Source organism: Centropristis striata, chromosome 6 (assembly GCF_030273125.1).
Source record: "Centropristis striata isolate RG_2023a ecotype Rhode Island chromosome 6, C.striata_1.0, whole genome shotgun sequence".
NCBI classification, from domain to species: Eukaryota; Metazoa; Chordata; class Actinopteri; order Perciformes; family Serranidae; genus Centropristis; species Centropristis striata.
In genome coordinates, this window is record NC_081522.1 from 31,710,614 (window position 1) to 31,735,095 (window position 24,482).

General features: G+C 38.4%; 1 protein-coding gene across 1 annotated transcript in view; it reads left to right on the plus strand.

Annotated features, from left to right (window-relative positions):
- The window catches only part of smpd3 (sphingomyelin phosphodiesterase 3), a 71,261-nt gene that overhangs the window by 41,346 nt on the left and 5,433 nt on the right, over nucleotides 1-24,482 (plus strand). The window contains exons 5-7 of the mRNA XM_059335170.1: nucleotides 16,339-16,414; nucleotides 20,065-20,226; nucleotides 21,896-21,985. Coding sequence (XP_059191153.1) covers nucleotides 16,339-16,414; nucleotides 20,065-20,226; nucleotides 21,896-21,985 — 328 coding nt within the window. The remainder of the gene's footprint in view (nucleotides 1-16,338; nucleotides 16,415-20,064; nucleotides 20,227-21,895; nucleotides 21,986-24,482) is intronic.

The following is a 24,482-nucleotide window of genomic DNA, read 5'->3' on the forward strand; positions in this document are numbered from 1 at the left end:
GTCTCTATGTGTCAGCCCTGTGATAGTCTGGCGACCTGTCCAGGGTGTACCTCGCCTCTCGCCCAATGCCAGCCCCCCGAGACCTGAGAGCGGATAGGTTAATGAATGATGAATGAAACAATTGGTTTTACAAGAAGAGAAAGGACAGGACAGGAATTTTGATTTGAAAAACTCTGATACTGTTTTTTTTTTAACATCAACACAAGGACACAGGATTTAAAATGGAAAATAACATTTTTATTATTATTTATTGTGACTTTAAAGGCTTAACACAGAGTTTAACATTCCAAAAAATTCTTGCCAAGAGTTGGATGACAATTAAAATACCCCTCTCAAATGTATCCATTCACTAAGGAACCAGAAGCCAGAAGATGCTTAGCATTATACCTGGCTCTGTCCTGTACAACCTGCTGGTGCGACCTCGCAGTGAAAGCAAACATCCAGGAGGTTACTGTGCCTGGCAAAGAAATGATCGATGATTACCTTTGGACACAGCCTGGCTAGCAGTTTCCACGTGTTTCCAGTCTTTATGCTATGCTCAGTGTGGCATTCCTGGCTGAATGACGGTCAACTCTTTAACTGAAGTTTCACAAGATTTATTTATTCAACCATAGCTCCACCTTATGAATTCACCGTAAGAGCTAGGAGGGAATATAGCCAACATTAGCACTAGCAACACTTTTACTAATAATTACAAAAATAGCCACTTATACGCATACAGAAGAAAATGAATGAATTTTTGGATATCAAAGCACTCTTTTTCAATTTCACAAAATAAAAAATAAAAGCATCAGAACATTGTAAAACAACTAGAAAATATACAAACATGAAAAACAAGCTATATACTACAAATACACCACAAAGAACCTTGCTAAAGGTCAGTCAGCTAACCGCCTCCTGAATCCATACTCCAACACACATATCTGAGAGTGAATCTTCTCATCTAACTCTTGGCAAGAAAGGAAATTAGTGCATTTTCCCAAATGTCAAATTATTCCTTAAAAGAATCTCCACCACGCAACAGTAAAACAATAAATTACTTTCTTTCCTTTCACTGCTCCTTTTTTTTCACTCAAAACTTTTTTTGTCATTTTGCTGTGGTTTTCCTGCCAACCATTCTATTCACATTGTCTATGTTACAGGGAAAAGGGTTTTTTTCCTCAAATGATTTCATTTCAACTGAGCTGAATTAAAACTAAATGTCACTGTGGACCTATAATTGTATGCTTTCCCTGCAGTAGACGTCCAAGCTCTAATCACTGCTTGGTGCCGTTTCAGCTGAAAGCTAATCTTGTCATCTCTGACGCCGTATCTGTAACTTTGGCAAGGCGGTAATTGAATCTGCCCGTTAAGTCTATTTTTACTAAATTAACTTATTATGCATTTGTGAAAGAGAGCGTTAGTGTGAAGAAGAGTGTGAAAGAAGAAGGGAGAGTCGGAGTTAAAATGACCTGCCACCTGTGTGCATTAATTACTGGAGATCTCTGTAGTGAGGCAAAGGCATCATAATGCAAGACGTTTTCTTCTTCGTGCTGTAGGAACTTGATACATCAGTATCTGTCTCCTCCACTGCAGAACACATATGATGTCTCTGTCAGTAATGCCACTCAGCACTATTGCCACAATATCAATAGTGATGGAGATTCACAGATTGCAGACTTTGTAAATACACATATTTATACCCGAATGATTAAAAATTCAGCTGATAAAATCTAAAAATAAAAAAAATTGTGCTTTCAAATTGTCCTGTTTTTTCTAACTGAAATATCCTCATATTTGAGAAGCTGTAAACGGCAAAATATTTATTTTTTTCTTGATAAATGACAATAACATTTAAAAAACATTGCAATGGCACGTGAATAAAATCATCAACAATTGCTACATACATGAATGTTGGAGCATGGTGATGCTACGAGCTAAATGCCAACATCAGCATGGCAACGCTACAATTAAAATATTTACCACATAGAAACATCTGAAGCTAGATCCTCTTATACTGCAAAGTTGTTGAGATCCACAGTTAGAGGAGATGACGATACTTAACTAGTTTGTAATTTATACATTATCAATGAATGAAGAGAATTTGATGACTTACCAATGGAAATATGCAAGAAGTTACACCCATTACAACGCATAACGTATATCAGCTCACATTTCGTTGCTAGCGGTACAGCAGAGCGTTCGAAAAATAGCACACATGTCATTATATGTACACGTAAGGTTCACAGCTGTAAAAAAAAAGGCTGCAGTTTTTGTGAATTTATGTTATAAAACCACTGACCTAGGTTTAGGGTAAAAAAAACTTCCTGGTAAGGCGTTATAAAAGAAAGTTTAAACAGTAAATAAATGTAAATGCTGGAAGTGAAGTTATTACGTTCAAAAACGTGATTCACGTAACCAAAAACAATTTGAAATGTGGACCTGACAGACAGGTTTCATGAGACGACAGACAAGACAACGATTGTTCTGAATGTTTTTGATAGATAGCCTTCTCTCTGCATGGTAGAGTCCAAACTTGCATTTGTAGATGTGACTATAAACTTTGTTTGCCAACAATGGACCTCCTCTTCTAATATCTTCTTACCTTTTTCTTTAATTTGTTCTTAAGAAGGTTCCTAAGAAGCGCGTCAGATTCATGAAGTTGTTCTTAAACAGCTGAACTGTTCAAGCCCGTGTTCTTAGAATGATGAATCTCCTCATCAGTTGAATGGGAGTGCCAGTTTAACCTAATTGGCATCTTTATATTTTTTTTAAATATGTTGCTCATATTGCTTTATATTAACTTTTTAGGTTCAGTCAGTTTGAGTTGCTGTTATTTGATTGGCTTCATGACTGGTAGGATCAATAATACGTGTCTTTTATCAATAGTCTACACTCAAATCAGGTCAGGTCTGTAGATTTTGGGCTGTTGTTGATATTTGTTGTTTAAGTGGTTTTTACACTTGGAGAAACTAAAAATGCTTGCACATCAACCTGTTATTTGTGAAGACTTAAAAGCTGTTCCAGTTGCTCCACCTCCCAGCAGGGACCGAGGGACATCCTGTCATTTTCCCTATGATGTCTACTACCCTATAACTTATAAAGTATGGACTCCATTAAGCACTTTCAGGACGGCAGATCTCTTGCACTGCGGTCTTAATGCATAGTGGAGATACTTCCACACTGGTTATACTCTAAAAGCCTCAGAAGCATTATGGGTTTATAACATGGTGCACCAATGTCAACCACATCCAAAGTGATGGGCTGAGTCATGCATTCCTTTATAAAAGATGGATATAATATATAGAAAACACACACTTTTCTGCAGAAGTACCCTGCGTAAAGGATATAGACACTTGTGCATTAAAAAAGCAAGCAGTGGTTGTATGTGTATGTCCTATTTTTATGTATGTACCTGTAGGCCTGGATGATTATATGATCGCAGGTCAGAGTCAACCTTTTCCTGCTCCACTACAGTTTGTAAGTTGCTGGAGAAGTAAACAGGGTCTTTCTATTTACTTCTCCGGCAACTTACAAACTGCATTGGAACAGGAAAAGGTTGACTCTGATCGCCGATCATATAATCATCCAGGCCTACGAGAATGTGGAGCTAAACGCGGGGCTGAGGGCAGCGAAATAGAAGTCAGTCATGACTTTGAGCAATAAACCAGGGAGGTACAGGTGAATGATGGGAAAGAACAAACAAAATTATAATCTATTCGTTGCTGTATCGAGAGAAAACTAACATTCACAGCACGGCAGTTCATACACAGGTATGGTGCATTCATTAGCATCATAATGGCTATGGTGCATTCAATAGCGTTGGAATGGCTATGGTGCATTCAACAGCGTAGTACATATGAATACTTAAAGAGAAAAATGTTTTTACTGAATGGAACTTAGTTCAATAAACAAGTTAATGAAACATTAATAGCATGGGCTTTTAACAACAATAAATAATTGTACCACCCAAGTGATTATGCGGAAAGCATGAAGATGCGAGTAGAGTCTGCACAGCCTGCCACTGCTGCCAGGACACGTAGCATTAGCAGTTCAGCCATGACTAGCCGAACTAATCTCAAGTTTCTTTAGTTTTCAGTACAGATGTTTTAAAAATTGGCAGTTTAAAATCAATATGAAGAGATTGGACGATATGAAAAAATATACCGTGATCATTTTTTTTGCCATATCGCCCAGCCCTATGTATGTGTGTATGCCATTTGATGAGTGTTGACAGTCTTTGAGTTCATAATCAGCCACATGCTGAAGCTCTCAGGAGAGATATGATGACCTGATGCTGATGACAGGCACCTGCATGTGTGTATTTGTGTCTACACATGCCCCCATATATACACTACCAGATCTAATAAACACAACCTCCATCACAGTTTTCATGTTGGCAGTCTCACCCTGTTTGCCCCGCTGACTGTCACTGCAGTTTACAAGCACGTCTCTGATTCCTGTTTCAACACCTCCTTGTGTATGAGGTCATTTTATGTCCCCCCCGACAAGCTGGCCGCGAGCCAGCTGGCAGGTACATGTCGCAATGCAAGCTGCTTATACTGTAATGCCAACTGACAGGGAGGGAAAGCAAACAATGTTAAACAAAATCACTCTCCTTATTGCCAGAAACTGCTTATTAAGACTGCAGCGAGATCCACATGTCTCTCAGTCCAGCATGATTGTAAAGATTGCTTTCTTTGCTGTTAAATCATCCTCCTATCCTTCTTCATACAAATCAGGAACACACGAAGAATGGCACACTCAGCCTCCCAGGGCTGTTTACCCATACCACCTTTGTTTTTATAGATTGTTTTCTGCTCGCTCTAGATTTTTATTCCAACAATTTAATAATAGGCTGGGGCTTGTACCACTGAAGAGCATTTTAGTGGTATTGACTGGTGCTTCATTAAACAATAAATAATTCTTTGCTTGCCAAGGCTGCTGGAGCAGCTGGTGCACCATTTTTTTAAATAAGCTTGCACTATGGGTGGGTGGTTGAAAGCATAGACCGTATATAAATAATGGACATAGTCACTGGGACGTCACACGTTGGTTTGTGGACTGCCCGTTTGAAGCATCAAGTTCAGCGTTACACTCGTCTGCATCTTTCTTTGTTTTCCGAAAACTTGGAGCAGACCATATTTGGACTGTGGAGGAGCGAGAGGGATCTGACAACACTGACTACACGCCTCTCTACACCTCCACCTGTCTGAGAGAAGCCGCTGCTAATTCATGTTAGCATTAACTGGGATGTTAATTTTGACTAGCAAAAAACAAAAATGTATATTACTTACCTGAAAACTGAACAGCAACTCATTGGAGTGTCTGTTAGTCCAACCAAACGCTGAACATTTTTAATGAAAAAAATGTTTAAAAAAACTGTCATTTAGTGAAAAAACAGTGTGAAAGGGTCAAAGTTATGAGAAAAAAAACATTCTTGACTCGTTGCCGAGGATATGCATTGCTTTTCTTCTCTCCTGATGATGGCTCGCCTTGTTAGCCATCTGTCAATCAAAGGTAGCCACGACCCATATCATACGATTCTTTATCTTATATTTTCTTCTAAATGGAGCCATTATTTACAATATAAACATCATATTGTCTTGAAGATTTTTTACTAGTGATTGAGACCATAGCGTTGGCCTAAAAAAAATTCTGAGGTAATAAATCAAGTGAGAAGTTGACTCGTTTTGTATTGGGATAGATAGGACCCAAATGGTTCTGCAACCGCTGTCAGCGCCCCCTGTTGGATTTTTTGGTAGACTGCAGCTGAAGGCACTTCATGGCATGGCAATTCACACACAGGTATGGTGCATTAGATAGCATCGAAACAGCTATGGTGCATTCAGAGCTTGGGACAAATGAAACAACAACAAAGTTATTATTGACTGGAACTTAGTTCAATAAACAATTTACATTAACATTAACACCATGGGCTTTCTAACAACCACAAATCTGTCGTTTGAAGAAGTACCATTCAAGTGATGATGTGGTATTCTGTAGTTTTCTACATTTATTGTACTGTCGAGTAAAAATGTTTTTCTATTTTTCCATGTTCATCTTTATTTAATGGCCTTGTTATTTACTTCGTATGTTAATAAAATATTGAACTAATCTCTAGTCTCTTTAGTTTTCAGTACAGATTCTTTAAAAGTAGCAGTTTAAAATCAATCAAAAAAAAAACATGTTAATCAAGATCGGACGACATGAAAAAATATATCGTGATCATTTTTTGTGCCATATCGCCCAGCCCTACTATCTAATACCAAGGCAAAGCTAAGAGCAATTGTAATGCAATGCTCCTAACCACTGATATTGAAGGAGCTTTTAGAGACATGGTTTATTTCTTACTACTGCACACAGTATTCTGTCCCAACAATGTGTTGCTGTTCTTATCAATGGAGCAGCATTAGCTATCCGTTCCATATAAGCCGTGTCTCGCAGCCGGCTGCAGGCTTTGATGTGCCTGCTGTTCGTTCCTTGCCCCTCTCCAGCCTCCAGACGTCTTGGCAGCCTTCCAAGGCAGCTTCTTGTTGTGAACCCACGCTTCCCCTTCATGAACCTGTGGTCATCTCTCTCATTACTACTCAGCACTCCGGCTCAATTCGCCGCCAGCTGGGATGCATCTCATTAGACGCAGTTCATTTGATGTACCTGATGTTCACGCTGCGCCTCTCTTCGCAGCTACCAGACACTGAGGTTGTTCTTTGATATCAAACGTAAACAAGCATCCTCAGTCACGAGTCATTGTTAAAGTGATGATCCTTTAAATTCTTCCTTTTTCTGTTTTGTGTTGTGTGCTCTCTAAGTGGCGCTTTTGCACTTTTCAAGACACTGCCTGTCAGTCAAAACATTGTGGGTGGTACTGTAATCATCTTGCTTGGATTTTCTGTTGGTTTTGTATTCCCTTTCTTTTGTCTGCAATTATAGCTATCAGTGATCATGCTAATTACTCAGTTGAACGCACTCTAATCACAAAACTTCCTGTGCTGCAGTAAAGAGCTTACAGACATCAGAAGCCATTAAGGTGTGTGGTTACATGCAAATCACTGCAATTTCACTCGTGCTTTTTTCTAGCAGATCCATGTGGATTTGATGGAGAGTGCATATGCATATTTCTGCACAACTTGTCTTGAACACACCCACAGTTTCATAAAATAGCAGTAAACAGCTATTTGTGGTGTAATAATATAGTGGAGTAATGGCATCCTGACCTTCTGATGTAAGACTGAAGTCAGGCTTCTCTGTTCATGCATTTTAGTGTGTGTGTGAGTTAAAAAGTAACACTAAGTGGTGTCTGTTAGTCAGTGGTAAAACAGGAACTAAGTATATTTACTCAAGTACTGTAGCTAAGTACAATTTTGAGGGACCTGTACTTTACTTGAGTATTTCCATTTTATGTAACTTTATACTTCTACTCCACTACATTTAGCGACAAATATTTTTACTCCACTAAATTTAGCTGACAGCCTTTAGTTACTTTTCAGGTCGAGATTTAACATAAAAAAACACGATGCAATTAAAGTGATTCGACATCTTTTTTTAAATTAAACCTCATTACAGTATATTGACTAGTTAAAATGAGCCCTACCTTTATTAAAGTAAATTACATCAATAATAATAATCTAATAATGTTTTAAGAATAACATTAGAACAAACAATCGGAGTGGTTCCACTCTGCATAATGAGTACTTTTACTTTTGATACTTTAAGTACATTTTGATGCTGATACTTTTGTACTTTTTTTTTTACTTGTAGTGGAGTAATTTTACAGTGTGGTATTAGTTCTTCTACTAAACAACAAAACACATTTAAGAAAAAAATGGTAGTGATTATGTGGGGCACAGTCCTGTGAGCCCTAGGTGCAGTAATATATGTATAATAATCCATTATTAGGTTTGGTAGTTAATACTTGATATTTGCAATAGAGAGAGGGAGAGGGAATAGAAGTAGGCTGGTGTGTGCGTGTGTGTGTGTGTGTGTGTGTGTGTGTACTGGAACTGTCTGGAACTGTTCATCCAGGTATAATTTCTCCACTGAGCGTATGGCTTTTTTCCCCTTCCTTTAACAGCTGTTTTCTGATCGGAAAAAGTTGTTTGTGTATTATTTATTTTAGTTATTTTGGATACTGGTCAGTGAGGCCATTTCCTTTAAGTTGCCTGTCCTGTTGTTGAACCAGTTCTTTTTTTCATAGTGTTCAAATTTGCAACAACTGGATGTATCTTGTGTTCTTGTGTCCCACTCAGTGTAAACGTTGGAATGTAATGTTGTTGACCGTCTCGCTGGGCAGTTGAAGCTGCTTGGATATGAATTCCTTGACTGATTTTTCTGGGTCTTCTGGTGGTTGTTCTGGTTGTCTCTCGTACTGCATGTTTGTAGGTCTCGACCGAGTGTTTCAGTGATTTATTTTTTTTAATGAGAATTCTATTAACCCATTTAGGCCTAAAACGCCTGGAAAACCTATGGGTGATTTTAAAATAACCCCCTAAAATCTGAAATCTTTTGGTAATTCTGTGTCTTTGTTTGGTAATTTTGTGTCTTTTTTAATATTTATGTGTCTTTTTTTGATAATTCTGTGTCTTTTTTTAATAATTTTGTGTCTTTTTTAAAGTCCTGACTGCTTGGTTGTTGCCGGGTTTGGTGTGAAAAAAAGAGGCATTTAGGAAGAAAAAATGAAAGAAATAATACTTACGTTTATGTCTGATCAAAAATGTACTTACATTTTCATGGGAAAGGGAAATTATTTCATCAATCCTATATGTACAGTATATGTGTAAATTTTGAATACCTTGCCATTACATTCTGTGTCCTGAATGTTATACTAAATAAGCCCATGATTTTAAAAATCTGCTATTGTTCCAATACTGCTGCTCTTTTTACATGGATTCATTCTCTCTCTCTTCAGGCGAATCTAACTCAGAACACACACACATTCTCATAATTTCCCCATGGATGCATTTACCTGGAGAGCAGTGGGAGGTCAGCAGCATACGTCTGAATTTCATCTTTTGAGGGGAAGTGACGCACTAAAAAGAGAGAGAGGGAAAGAGAGGTAGAGATATTAATTAAAAAATGTTTCCCTGAAGAGAGAACCAGTGATGGCTCTGTAATTAAAGCTGTTCAGTCTCAACATTTATCCCCCCTGTGTGTGTGTGTGTGTGTGTGTGTGTGTGTGTGTTTGCCTGAGTGTAACAATGTGTAAAAACTGTCAGAATGCCCCAAACTCACCTCTGGCCTTTAATGACCCAAAGACTTCTATTCACTATCGATGTCAACTCAATTCATTGACAGAACTTGCTTTTCTATGTGGGGACTGAGGGATTTCACTCTGACTCTTAATGCACATTTAATTAAACCCTGGCAAAGGTAACACAACACAATACATGTCTCAGATCTAACATGCAGTCTCCTTTGTCTTTCTACAAACTGTAATATTAGAATATTATTATTGAGGCCAATTCCACAATATGCACTTGTTTCCCACAGTGCGTTTAAGGTCTGTGTCTTATGTAAATATTTAACTGTATTTTGTGTTTGCTGCCTCTTGGCCATGGCTCCCTTGAAAAAGAGGTTCTTATTCTCAATGGGATATTTCCTGGTTAAATAAAGGTTAAATAATAAATAAATAAATAAATATCTAGGATTTTTTTATTCACAGATTGAAATACCTTCATTTATCTTCCTGTGTTACATTAGAGAGTGGAGAAATTATTAAAGTGTTAAATGTCTCAATGGACTTGAGATTTAACTAATAGTTGCTCAACTTGATACTGGATATGAAAACAAAAAGCTTTTGAAAAAGCAAAAAACAAATGGAAACAGAAACAAATAGATTTGAGGAACAATTGAGATATTAATTTGATTTGAACATACTTCAACTTTGAGCAACAAATTGTCTGACACAATAAAGTGAAAGGCTTTAATCTACAGGCATGAATCTATCTGACAGCAACAAATATTTACCCCTACTCAGGATTTATGGCAGCAAAACACCCTTGGACTACATTTACTGAAGATAACACTGCTGCTAATTTTAAAGACTGAGATCGAGGATTGTCTGTGGTTTGTTTGCCGACAAACAGCTTATCCGTCACCTTGCTGCTTTCTCCCAGCTGTCCGTCATCACTAAATAAATACTTTCAGCTCATTTCAGCATGTAATGCTTCTAGTTGAGCTCTACTGCATCCATACGCAAAACTCTAATCAGCAGCAGCATCATAGATTCATCTCGACCACAGACAATATAAACACATTTAAGGTCCACACATTCTTATGCATGAGTGCATACACACACATGCTCATGCATCAGACTCCCTGCAGGCCTCTTGTCAGTTTCAGGGGGCACACACACCTATTGAAGCACAGATAAGTCCCTGAAATATTAATACAGAGCGTGGCATGCAGATAGAGAGAAGAGCAGAGTGGAAGAGGGGGAGATGGAGCAACAGAAAGGGAAAGAATGAGGACAGAGTTAGAGAGACTGAGAGAGAGAGAAAAAAAAAGAAAAGATAAGATGATTAGATGGAACTGTAATGGTCCCTAACCATGTGGTGACAAGCTGATACCAAACCACACAGTGAGAAATAAAAAGCAGTCAATTCATGCAATAGAGACAAATATTTTAAATATCACTTTGCAAGATGATTCCTGTTAATATTTATGGATTGGACATTTTAATACTCTTATATACAGTATCTCAATCAATACAAATATATTGCCATACCTTTATATTTAACAGATAAACATGAGAGTATTAATCATCAATCTCCCCCAAAGAACTGTATTTTCCAAAATACTTTACCGTTCCTTTATATATGGATAACTAAATCTACGGAAGATGATTATGGCCAGGTAGGAGAAAAAAATAAATCATTATTAAGTTTGAGGAAAAAAGTAGAAATGTCGAGAATAAAGTCAAAATACAATGTTGAGAAAAAATATATATAATATAATACAATATATGTCTAAAAAATTCACATAAATTACATAAAAGCAGATTTTCCCCAAAACAAAATATGAGCAGGATTTTAGCCCTTTAAATATTGTAGTTATTGCTCATTTTATGACATTTATGAAAATCAGGTTGTAGCTTGCAGTCTACCTAACTGTTCAGATAGAAAACAATGTTCCTCTAACGACTTATTGACACAAATCTGTGAATATCTTTCCAACTTTACCGACAACAAAAAGTTTACTTTATTCTCATCATTATCAACTTTTTTCGAACTGCATAATGGAAAAAAAAATCCTCCTCTCATTATTGTTTCTCCTACCTGGTCCCAATCCTCTTCCGTACTAAATCAGAATAATTTTCCTCAAACCTTTTATTAAGGATGGTTATGGCGGTGGGAGTTTTTATAAGTGGTTGTCTTGGCTAGGGGAACTTTATAACGGTGGCCTAATGGAAGTAACTGGAAAGATGTGTGCAGGGGGTGAGTGGGATCTTTGGTAATGTGATTTGCTTTCCTGTTAACTGCTTGGGTTTGAATTACGGCTGGGCGATATGGCAAAAAAAAAAAAAAATTGTTGTTAGAAAGCCAACGCTGTTAATGTTTTGCTAACTTGTTTATTGAACTAACTGTTTTCTCTGTAAGTTTTCATATGTCCCACGGTCTTGAACGCTCCATAGCCGTTCCAGCGCTAATGAATGCACCATACCTGTGTGTGAATTGCCATGCAGTGAATGTTAGTTTTCTCTCAATACACCAGTGGATAGATTATAATTTCCTTTGCTCTTTCCCAACATTAACCTGTACCTCCCTGGTTTATTGCTCCAAGTCATGGCTGACATCTATTTCGCTGCCCTCCACGTTCGGTCTTTCTGTTAACTTCTCTGATCAGCTGTTGTCACAAATGTATTCTCTTCTGTTCTTCTGGCCCAGCCGTTCCAACAAAACACTAATTCTATTAAGAGAAACTAAATCAGTTCCCAAATCTTCTGAGTGAAATCGATAGCCTTTGCTGTAACATGCTGTTACTGTACTTCAATCCACAGTGTGCTTTATTGTGGCTTTGAAGATTTTTCATTAGGAGCTCCGCACAGACACCAAGCCAAAACAGCCATCCCATTATTACCAGTCACTCTGTATAAATGAAAGTCCTCTCCTCAGCGGGCTGCTTTTACTGGTTCACTGATTTGCTGATTTGCAGATTTCAGCTTTCATCTTTACAGTAGACATGAATTGATCATGAATTATTTGACTGAATGAGTGTGCCACACAACACATGTTTTCATAGTAGGAGAATTGGAGAATCATCGCTTCTGTTCTCAGCTCTATGGGGATATTTTTGCCCCTGTTTTGGTTTTACAGCCCACAACTATACTGTCCCGGTTCAGTCTCTGTAGTATCATCATCAGTCCTGTTCTGTCCTTTCATCATAAAAGCTTGACGGATAGAGATAGCTCCTAGCTGGTAAACAGTGAGGAGCAATTGGATTCTAAAGATCTAAATATTTCTCCTAGGAGTTGGTGCAGATCTTGAACTTGTTATTGGGAAACTGTTTGCTAACCTGTTTTTCAAAACAAAATAATGAGGGGATGATTTGTCACTGTTGAGTTTACAGCTTGTTATGCTGAATCCAAGTGGTTAAATTTGAGTAAATGGCCTCAAATATCCACTGTAATCATCCACTAGATCTTGTTACTTTGTTGTTTACTTTTCAAACTACCATGTTCGTCATAATTGTAGTATAGTAACATACAGTTTTACAAGGAAATTTGTGAATACAATAGACATCTGGGGTGAATTTCTCCTCAAAAAGGTTTCTTGAATAATTTAATTTAATTGGAAACATTTTAAACAAGTCTGGTTGTCTTACAGGCTACACAGTGATGTAGTGGTTAGCTCTCTTGCCTCACAGCAAGAGGGTCGCCGGTTCGACTCCGACTCCTCTGTGTGGAGTTTGCATGTTCTCCCCGTGTCAGCTTGGGTTCTCTCTGGGTACTCTAGCTTCCTCCCACAGTCCAAAAACATGCACTTAGGTTTAATTGGTGACTCTAAATTGCCCGTAGGAGTGAATGAGAGTGTGATTGTCTGTCTCTCTGTGTCAGCTCTGTGATAGTCTCGTGACCCGTCCAGGGTCTACCCCACCTCTCACTCAATGTCCTATGACATGATCCAAGTACGGATAAGTGGTTAAGGATAATGAATGAATGAATGAATGAATGAAGGAATGAAGGAATGAATGAATGAATGAATGAACAATGCAACAAGAACTGCAGAAGATCGATCAAAATGGAAAGAACTGGTGAAAAACATCATAGTGCACCTACGGCCACTTGGCTACGGATCACGGTGATGATGATGATGATGATGATGATGAATGATGTATGTTGTGCATGTCTTTCTCTTTGGATTTGTCTTGATGAAGTTTTTCTCTGTTCAGCCTTAGAGGCTCTGACTGCACTTACCGTACTACTCTGTTCTCCCTCTTCATCAATTATTTTTACCGTCTTAATCTATTCAGGGCTTCAGGCTGTTGTGGTGTGTCTCTCAATGCACATTGGACAGGTCACAGGGTTAACACATATATACAGTGGTGGAAAAAGCATTCAGATCCATTACCTAAGTAAAATAAAGAATTCCTTAAATTACAAGATCCCTATTTCATAATTTTGAATATCTTAAACATAAGATCATTTTCTGTTAATTATAAGATATGGATCTTGTAATTAGAGGAGCTTCTTCATAATTATGATCTGCTCATATATACAGTATCAGAACTGAAAAAAAAGCAACGCTCCAATGCAAGTGTTTTTAAATTACAAATTCATGTGGCCCCCAGTGGTGGAAGAAGTATTCAGATCTCTTACTTAAGTAAAAATACTAATACCACACATTACTCCACTACAAGTAAAGTCCTGCATTCAAAACTTACTGAAGTAAAAGTACAAAAATAGCAGCATCAAAATGTAGTTAAAGTATCAAAAGTAAAAGGACTCCATATGTAGAATGGACCCACTCAGATTGTTATAACTATTCCAAATAGATTATTGGATTAGTATTATGATGCATGTATGTAAGCAGCATTTAATTTGTTAAGTTCAATCACTTTAAAAGTATTTTTTATGTTAAATAGCAGTCTGAAAAGTAATTAAAGCTGTCATCTAAATGTAGTGGTGTAAAAAGTACAATACTTGCCTCTAAATGTAGTGGAGTAGAAGTATAAAGTTACATAAAATGGAAATACTCAAGTAAAACCTTAAAATTGTACTTAAGTATAGTACTTGAGTAAATGTACTTAGTTACTTTCTGCAGACAACCATTCACATTTTAACAGCAATGTGAGATTTAGAGTCCCCAGTTGACCTGAACCTGCAGGGCTCTGGACTCTGGAACACCCATGCAGGCTCAGGGATAACGTGCAAATTCCACACAAAAAGGCCAGCTGTTCTTCTGTTAAAAACAAAAAATAATTAAATAAAACAACAGAAAGATGGAAACCAGTCAGGGGATTATTTCTGGCTAAAAATAAAATAACTCGCCAGACCGCATGCTTTTAGAGCAGCAAATGTTAAAGCTCTCATTAAGAGCATGTCAAATTACAATTGTGTTGCACCAGTCATTTTTTATACATCTGTACGACTTTTGCAGTGTGGATTGTTACTTTTAAGTCCTACTAATTCTATATGTTTCCAAAAATTCCTCCTTGATTATATAGATGGGGCTATATTAAGGCAATGCTCCTGTCCAGCTGGACTCTGTCAGGGTATATTCTGTCATGTTATAGATCTGTTCCACCCAGATCCTTCCCACTTCAATCCAACCACCCCACAATCACCATCTCAACGTTTATTCCTCCACCTCCTCAGTCTGCATCCACCCACCGCCACTTCAGCCTCCACTGTCCTCCGTGTCTTGTTCCTGTGTGGCTGAAGGACTTCTCAACACTGATGCTACAGTTGTCTGATTAAAATCTCGAGAGATGTTCAATTTATTGCAGCTTTGCTCACACTCTGCTGCTCAGGGAATGGAGTCATTAATGGCGTGAAGAAGGGCTGGAAAATAAAAAAGTGTACAATAACAAAAATGAAATCCTCTGCTCTGTGTTTAGCTCACACTGGTTGAACAGAACATCTCCTGCTCATTTCAGTTGTGCAGTTGTACATTTCCATTTATTTAACTTTATACTTCTACTTCATTACATTTTAAAGGCAAATATTGTACTTTTTCACATCAAGATTTAACTTAAAAATGTTTAGATGCTAATGTCCCAGCTGTGCATCAGAGGAAGTGCATACAATTACATAAACATTTTAAATATGTACAACGTGCCACCAGTGGTGGAATGTAACTAAGTACATTTACTCAAGTACTGTACTTAAGTACAATTTTGAGGTATTTGTACTTTACTTGAGTATTTTTATTTTATGTAACTGTACATTTTGAGGTAAATATTGTACTTTTCACTCCACTACATTTAGCTGACAGCTTTAGTTACTTTACAGGTCGAGATATAACATAAAATATAAGATCAATTTAAAGTGATTAGACATATTTTTAATTAAACCTCATATCAGTACTTTAAGTAGATACAATGAGTCCTGTCTTTACAAAATTAAAACACTGGTTACATAAAATGCACATTACAAATAATGTAATAATATATCTAGAATATATAAAACAATCTGAGTGGGTCCCTTCTGCATAATGAGTACTTTTACTTTTGATACTTTAAGTACATTTTGATGCTGATACTTTTGTACTTTTACTTCAGTAAGTTTTGAATGCAGGACTTTTACTTGTAGTGGAGTAATTTTACAGTGTGGTATTAGTACTTTTACTTGAGTAAGGGATATAAATACTTCCTCCAACACTGGGTGCCACATGAATTTGTGATTTTAAAACACTTGTATAGCATTTTTTTTTTTCAGTTCTGACACTGTACATACATGAGCAGACCATAATTATGAAGAAACTCCTCTTATTACAAGATCCATATCTTATATCTAACAGGAAATTATCTTATGTTTAAGTTTTCTAAAAAAAATATGAAATAAGGGTCTTGTCATTAGAGGAACATTATCTCATGCGTATATATGGCATAACATAATTAAAAATAAATAAATAAATACCTAGAAAATTCACAGAAATGATATTTTTTACTAAAATAGCAAAGCATGCACCAGCAACTTGTTAAGAAATCTTCAGAATTAAAAGGAATTACACATTACATAATTACTTTTCACTTGTTTTTTCTTTAGTATTGTGTGCAAATTTGTTTTTATGGTACATACTGTATTCTTCTTCCATTTACTGCTGCAATTAAATTACAGCTGTAATGACTGCGTACACACTTATGTAGTGGGCTTTGATGTTATAACATCATGTCATGTCTGTCTCTGATTCCCTGCAGGTTCACGTGGGCACCTCCCATCAGGAGCAAAGAGTAGTGGGATATCTCACGTGTACACACCTCCACGCCATTGAAGGTACGGTTACATGTCCCAGTCTCTCTTTAGAACACCCAGATAGTACAGCCATCCAGCTACACACACACACACACACACACACACACACACACACACAGCGCTGTATGTGTGTGTTTGTGTGTAGATGGCTAGATAAATGGGCGCCTCAAAACCTCTGTGTGCCTCCTCCTGCTGTTCCCATGGCGACTGACTCAAGCTGTTTACAGCGTCACAGTCCTATTAAAAGCCTCCGGTCGATGCCTCCCTCATTTTTTACCAAAGACACATCTCCCCCCCCCCTTTCGCCTGCTATTCTGGGCTCATCCTACCCTTCTCTCAGGGCTAAATATAGCATGGCCAGGCCTGTTTCTAAAGATACATCAAACATAGAGCCTTGGGGGTGGGGGGGGGGGTAACATAGGGAGAAAAGGGGGGAGGAGCACAGAGACCTGGTTCTTTTCTGAGAGGAAGAAAGAGTTGTATATTTGTAATATTTGCTGCTTGAAGGCAAGATACAAGATGCAGTGTTATGGATAAAATTTACAGAACAAATACTGAACATATACTACACTGACTGTCTGTGTGTCAGGCACTTCTATATTTTCTCTGCTGTTCTGTGCACCTCATGACAGCTTCTCAGGAGTATAAAGCGTCTTTGACTGGTAGAAGCATCAGTTATATAGAACAAACAAAATGATGTATTTTTGTGGGCCAACCCGGAAGTTAGCATCTGCATGGGGTCTAATGAGAATTTGCCAGTGGGATTTTTGCATTCGATTTTGGATCATTGCAGAAAAGAAGCTCTGTGGCAAACACATGTTTCTGATGCTGATACATTTTGTTCAGCAGGATAATCTTCACAAATGAACACCACTGTTATGATGTTTGAAGCCTCAATGCAGCAAACAGAAGTAAAATGCTAACGTTAACGTTATGCTATAGCGAACTACACTCCAGTCTGGAGTAATGAGCTGATGGAAATCAGGTAATGCAGAAAATTGGCGGGAAACAGAACAAAGAGAGTAAGTGAAGACAACAGACACACAAAAAAACAAAAGACTACAAAGTAAAACAGGAAATGGTAAACCAGAGTCCATGTGGGTCATGACCACACTGCAACTGTTACACAAACAACTGAAAATTTTTACTTAATACAATGATTTCTTTCCTCCCAAGTTGTTGAGTATTAATGTTGTATTAATGCCATCTAAGTGGTGGTTGACAACCTTTTTAACTTTAAAAAAAAGAATGTCATTTTGATAGAAATTCCAGATGTATCCCATTTTGAGAAGCGTTCATTTTATTTATTATTCAGCCTGTTTGGTGGGGGAGCTTATTCTGTTTTTTTTGGCCCAAACCACTTCTTAGAAATGACATGTGTCCCGCTGGCACCATATGCAATCATCACAGCAGTTAATGTTTGTCAGGCCGAACCTTATTCTGTAATCTGCTTCCTAAAATGTTGCCATTTTGCAAGTTCTAGTCCTTTACCCCGGAAAGACCAAAACTAACAGTACAAATAAAACTTGACAGTTTGTGAATTCATACATGTTGGGTCAAAATTTTTAGATACATTACATGATGTGGACTGTGAAAAAAATACCCTGCAAGAGCTAAATAATGGAAGCCTGCTATTTGAGCAGGTCGTGCAACCCGATAGAGTCATTAACACACATTTTCATGGAAATCATATAATTCTATTTCAAAAAGATGTCCAACCTAAAGGAGAAGAGGTTGTGTGTCAGTACCACAAATTACGGCATGTATGTAGGTATCGCTCTAAAATCTAAAAATAGCACACACGTCGCACACTCGTGGTCGTGAAAGAAGCTGCAGTTTCTGTGGATTTATGTTATAAAACCATTGACCTAGGTTTAGGGTAAAAAACCTCCTGGTAAGGCGTTATAAAAGACACTTTAAACAGTAAATAAATGTACGTAAATGCCGGAAGTGAAGTAGTTACAAGGGTCACGTGACTACCGCAAGTTACGTAAAAAACATAAGTTACTTTCAAAAACGTGATTCACATAACTTAAGTTAAAAATAATTTATTTTTGTTTTCACATGGGATGCAAACCCCATTCTCCTGAGTGAAAGTCCTCATTTTTTTTACCACCCAAACCTCCAACTGAATGTGGGAATCTGTCCTCTTCAACTTGGCTTGGCTGTCAGATGCATTTCAGCGGACGGTGAAATACAAAGATATAGCTTGTTTTTCGCTGCCTGCACACACGGGGGGGTCGCGTCAGACAAAAGAGGGCAGCATCGCTTGGACTGTTATATCATGCTCATTACTTTGGCACTCAATTAGAATAGGATTTTTTTTATTAACAAGGATTTAAATTAATAAATAAACATCATCCAATCAAAGTTGTCCATGAAAATGTTCCTCACAGCCAACCTGAAAGGAACAACCATGAAACGAACAAGCATTAATAGACACACACACACACACACAAAACATACACACACACTACTCAAGAAAATGTACAGCAAACACGCCCCCGCAAACCTCCAGCTTCATCCATCTCTAAGTGATCCAGTAACACAGGAAGAAAAAAAAAACATTACATTTCACATGTACTTTAGCTCGAGCTGAGAGTAATCAAAGCGAGAGCCACCTACTCACTCACCAATATCTTGACACCTCTTTGTTTCTCACACTTTCCACTATTCAGCTGTTATTTTTCTCTCACCCACCGCCTCCCTCTATTCACCTCCTCCCTTCTCTCTCCAACTCCAATTTATCCGATTTACTTGCAGTGGTAGAAAGAGAGAAAACACTGCCAAAGCAAAATAGCACCACAACTGACTTGATATCATGCCACTAATATTAGTAACATAATAGATACACTGACATTAAGTAAGAAAAGAAACAAAATCGTCTTGTGCAGTTTGTACTTACAACTAGGGGTGTGAGTCAGCAGAGGCCCCACGATACGATCTAGAGTTACGATATTAGTAACAGTATTATTGCGATTTTAAGCATTCTGCGGTATGGTGAGTACTGTGATACAATATATTGCGATTTAACAGTTCAACTGCATTTTGTGTCCACAAAAGTTAATTCAATCAAGAATTGTTTTGTCAAATAAGAGAACATTCTCAGTCTATTCATCTCTCACAGACTGACCAACAAAGTATTCAGTCAAACTGAACTGAACTGATATCAAACATGTATGGACGACAACAACTGCAGCATTTTATCAGACTTTTCTCAAATTTAAAAGCATCACTTTGCAGCTTTATTTTGACAACTTCCCGACATGATATCCTGACACACATGGTGCCTATAGATTCCTTATAGTTATGGCCATTAGACAAAAACAAAAATGGTGAAAATACTGCAGCTAAATAAATGCTAAATATCGATATTTGCCATGCAAAATGTCACAATATTATGCTCTATCGATTTTAATTCCCACCAATACTTACAACGTAACGACAGTACACCATGAAAGGAAGCATATTGTGAAATTTAGCGATGAAGTTGTGTAGCAGTGATGGTACTTTATATCCTGAGGTGTAATATCCAGACCTGCTCTTCAACCTCTCTTACTCACTCTTTTGTACAACTGTAGATCAGTTCAGATCAGTTTAATTCAGATATGCTCAGGTGACTTGATGGCAAGCATTTTGTATTCATTTGCTTCCTTTCTGCTGTCTACCAGGTGATTCCTCTGTACGCTGTGAGCAGCTGGACCTGTTGCTCCAGTGGGGGGCTGAGTTTCGCCAATCCTCATCCCAACCACCTGAAGGAGAGAAGGTGCTGGAAGACCTGGTGGCCTTTGATGTCATCCTGGGAGATCTCAACTTTGATAACTGCTCTTCAGGTATGCATTTGTTAAAACTAAAAATGGATCTCATGCCGATCAGTTCACATTCTGTCAATATCTCTTCTGCCCAGATAACATAAAACCCAAGAAACAGGGACTATGTGTTGTATAATGTCTAATATAATCTACAAAAATGTTTAATATGTTGGATTTTTCATAAAATCCCATATCAGATAAATCTACCATGCAGGTCACAGTTTCTTTTTACCTGAGGTCAAATAAGCATAAGCGCATCAATAAGAAGAATTTTGTAAGAAATATACCAAGACAAGAATGCTCCGTATCTTTTGTTTCCTGATCATTCGTGCTTACTGTTGGGTCGACTGTGTTTTAAACCAGAGCACCAAAATTATGTTGGGCCTTAATAAGGTCATTGATGCCTGTCATGGCAGCAACCAAAGAGGGTGGCTATCAAACAGGAGAAGGAGGCTTTTCAGGCTTGGCTGGCCAAGGGGTCTCCTGAAGCAGCAGATGGGTGTTCTGCCAAAAGAGCTGCCAGCTGTGGCTGACCGGGGGATATTGTTGGATAAAAAGAACACTTTGAGGAACTCCTAAATCCAACGATGCACCCTCTGTGGTAGAGGCAGAGTCTGAAGACTCAGGGGAAGACTCATCAATATCCCTGGCAGAAGTGGCCAAGATAGTTAAAAAGCTTCCCAGCAGCAATGTGCCAGTGATGATATTTGCCCTGAGATGCTGAAGGCTCTGGACATTTTTTAGCTGTCTTGTTTGACATGCCTCTTTAATGTCGCATGGAGGTCTGTGACAGTGTCAGAGGAAAGGCAGACCGGGGTGGTGGTTCCCATTTTTCAAGGAAGGGGACCGGAGAGTGTGTCCCAATTACCAGGAATCACACTACTCAGCCTCCCTGGGAAAATTTACTCCAGGGTGCTAGAAAGGAGGCTCCAAACTATTGTTGAACCTCAGATTCAGGAGGAACGATGCGGCTTTCGTCCTGGCCGTGGAACAGTAAACCAGCTTTTACCCTTCCAAGACTGCTTGGAGGGGCCATGGGAGTTTGCTCATCCAGTCTTTGTGTTTGTGGACTTGGAGAAGGCTTACGACTGTTTCCCTTGGGGAGTCCTGGGGGGTACTGCGGGAGTATGGGGTACCATATCATATTGGGTCCTGCATCCAGATATTTGGCACAATGTAAAACACGTTCCCAGTGGGTGTCTGACTCTGGCAGAGCTGTCCTTTGTCTCAGATTCTGTTTCTGTTATTCATGGTCAGGAGCGAGGAAGGGGTTTCTCTGATCTTTACAGATGATGTGGTTCTTTCGGCTTCATCAGGCTGTGACCTTCAGCATGCATTGGTGCGGTTTGCAGCAGAGTGTGAAGCAGTTTGGACGAGAGTCCATGGTTCTCTGCCGGAAAACGGTAGACTACCACCTCTGAGGGGGGAGAGAGGTACTGCCCAAAGCGAAGGAGTTCAAGTATCTCAGGTTCTTGTTCACAAGTGATGGTAGAATGGATGGACAAGGGTTTTGGTGCAGTTTTGGTGCGGTGTCAGAGCGGGCGCTGTACCAGACCATTGTGGTAGTATTTTCTGAGAAAGATAAATCGGGCTGTCTTACTCCTTTCTAATGTTGACTAAAGCTCTGACTGTGTGTAAAATTATACAGTATGTAGACTCCAGTTTTTTTTTTCTCTGTTTTCTTTTTCAGAGGACAAGCTGGAGCAGCAGCATGCACTTTTTACTCAATACAAGGACCCATGTCGCCTGGGGCCAGGGGAGGACAAACCTTGGGCTCTGGGTAATAACACACACACACACACACACACACACACAGTCAAATGTTCCTCTGGGGATATCACATATACTGCGGTTATAATCTCTTTAATATGAATGCATTTACAGTTAAAACCTTGGTAAATTAAAAATCAGCATCGCAAATTAATCCTCAGAAAGTGAACTTACATTACATTTTGAAAGCCAGGTGTTTCTATACACACATAATCTGAGTGGCTCAGGAAATCGGATGATCCATATAGTGCAAGCAGAGCAGAGCAGACTCTTATCTGGCTCTGTCTGACTAAATCAGGATGCAACCACCATGTGAATTGAAATGCACCCAGTACAGCGAGCTGATACACGGGCATTAATGACGTAAATACTGGAGGGTTTTTGGTCTGGATATGAAGCGTTATTTAGGCCAGCGGTATTTTGGGGACAGTGTGGGCAGGGCAGAGTGAAAGGGCTCGTTTAGAGGAGGGCTTATTTATTTGGACAGGGACATTTTGCGCATGCAGCGAGCCAGGGAAACAGATCTGCCCCTCCTGTTTGGTTAGGTTACTATTAGGCAGGAGGAGAAGAAGGACCCAAGAAAAGAGAAATGGATCAATTAATCATAAAAGAAAGGAGATAGAGAAAGCTGATCCCATTTTATAAAGCTTTTCCAAAGAAGATTAGGCCAAATGAATACAATAGCGAGGCTAAAACTAGGGATGGGCGTTTGGAAGAAACCTGCCAACTGGAGCATCTATAACGCTAACGATCAATTAATCGATTAATCACTTTGTTTTTATGCAAACTCCAGTATGCATAAAAATGTTTTTATGCATACACCAATATGCAGAAAAACATGCATACAAAGGCAAAATAAAAGATATACAGATATGGAAAAATGATCTTGATGAAAACCAAAATCATTATCAAGAAAACCATGGAAAATGGCTTAAAATCAGCTCTTAAATTTAAGTCTTATGAGCTCATTATATTTGTCCAAACAAATTTACCTTTAGTTTGTACCAGGCATTAAAATGAACAAGAAATTGAAGAAAACAAGGGTCTGTTAATTTTTTCCATGACTGTATATACAGTACTATGCAAAAGCCTGTTTTGATGAGGCATGAGGTTAGTTTTCACAGTAATCTTGCATATTTAAGTGTGTTTTGTGTTTAAATAAGTTTTGGATAAAATTAACTTTTTTTTTATGATTTGCCACTTTTATTTCGTAAATCTGCAACTTTTATTTCTTGTAGATATGACACTTTAATCTCGTAAATTTGCAACTTTTTTCTCAAAATATTACCCCCCTCCCCCGGGTCCGTATTTATTTTATTTTTATTTTCCATACTTGGCACTAATACGCCATCGTATATTCACGTACGGCTGCAGAACTGAACAGTCGTCCATGTTTCAGTTCGACTGATATGCAGTCAGAGATATTAGAGATTATAATGTAAAAATACACAGATCGATTATAATTTCCACGTGATCGAACAAATTCTTAACGACCATTAATCGATCAGTGATTAATTATTCCCATCCCTAGCTAAAAAGGCAGGCAGGAAGCAAGGCTCAGAGCCGTTGTCAGATGTTATACTGATTTCATGATATGTGCTGAACTCTGAGAGCCCCTGGTATCTTCTAATGCTCACTGCTCAGTCAACCAAATACGCAGACAGACAACCTGCAGGGCTTGTGCAGCATTCAAACCATGTGGGATATGCATGAAGCCTGGGAACACATGATAAATGTAAGCAATGACAGGGGAGTAAAATCACACATTTGAAGATGTGAAAATGAAAGGTTTAAGTAAAAATATCTTGCTGTTGATGATCTTCTCAATTCCCTTTACCAACATGGCTCTTTTGGTGATACATATGAGTTCATGTTCTGATTAATCATATCAACCAAAAACCCAGCAAGTACAGAAACTTTGGCTTTCCATTTATTTTAGGAGTTTTGGTCAAAAGGGGTGTGAAAGAATATTCATTTTCTCCCCAGACGTATAATTCAGGTTGTTGAAGATGCCAGGACAGAGAAACTGAGGTCATGGTCACCACATAAAGAGAGGGAATCTCATGTTTATCTATAGTTTCCCAAACAAGCTGAAAGTAGCACAGCAGACAGGCAGCACTTAGTCTGTTGAGTCTGTCAGCCGGCCTTGCATCACACGCCTACTTTTCATAAGAGCTTCCAACACTTGAATTGACTGGAGTAACTTCAGAGTGCTGTTCTCTTCATATGGGGCATTTTAAACACGTTATCCAGCCCACAGCCTGACATCCTCTCTCTGGCTCTTACATTTCACCGCTTCAGTCTGCTGAAGCCTCCTATGCCGCATCGAAAAAAAGGCAATTGTACTTTTGGATAAGCTGTACACGAAGGAAGAAGCTGGTTGTCAGTGTTAACAGTATTTCAATAAACACAAAACAGAAATACAATACTGTGGTGGCCATATTGGCAGGTAAATGTAGCTGAGAATGAAAAACATGAGGGATGAAGGGCCAGTTTATTTATCTGAA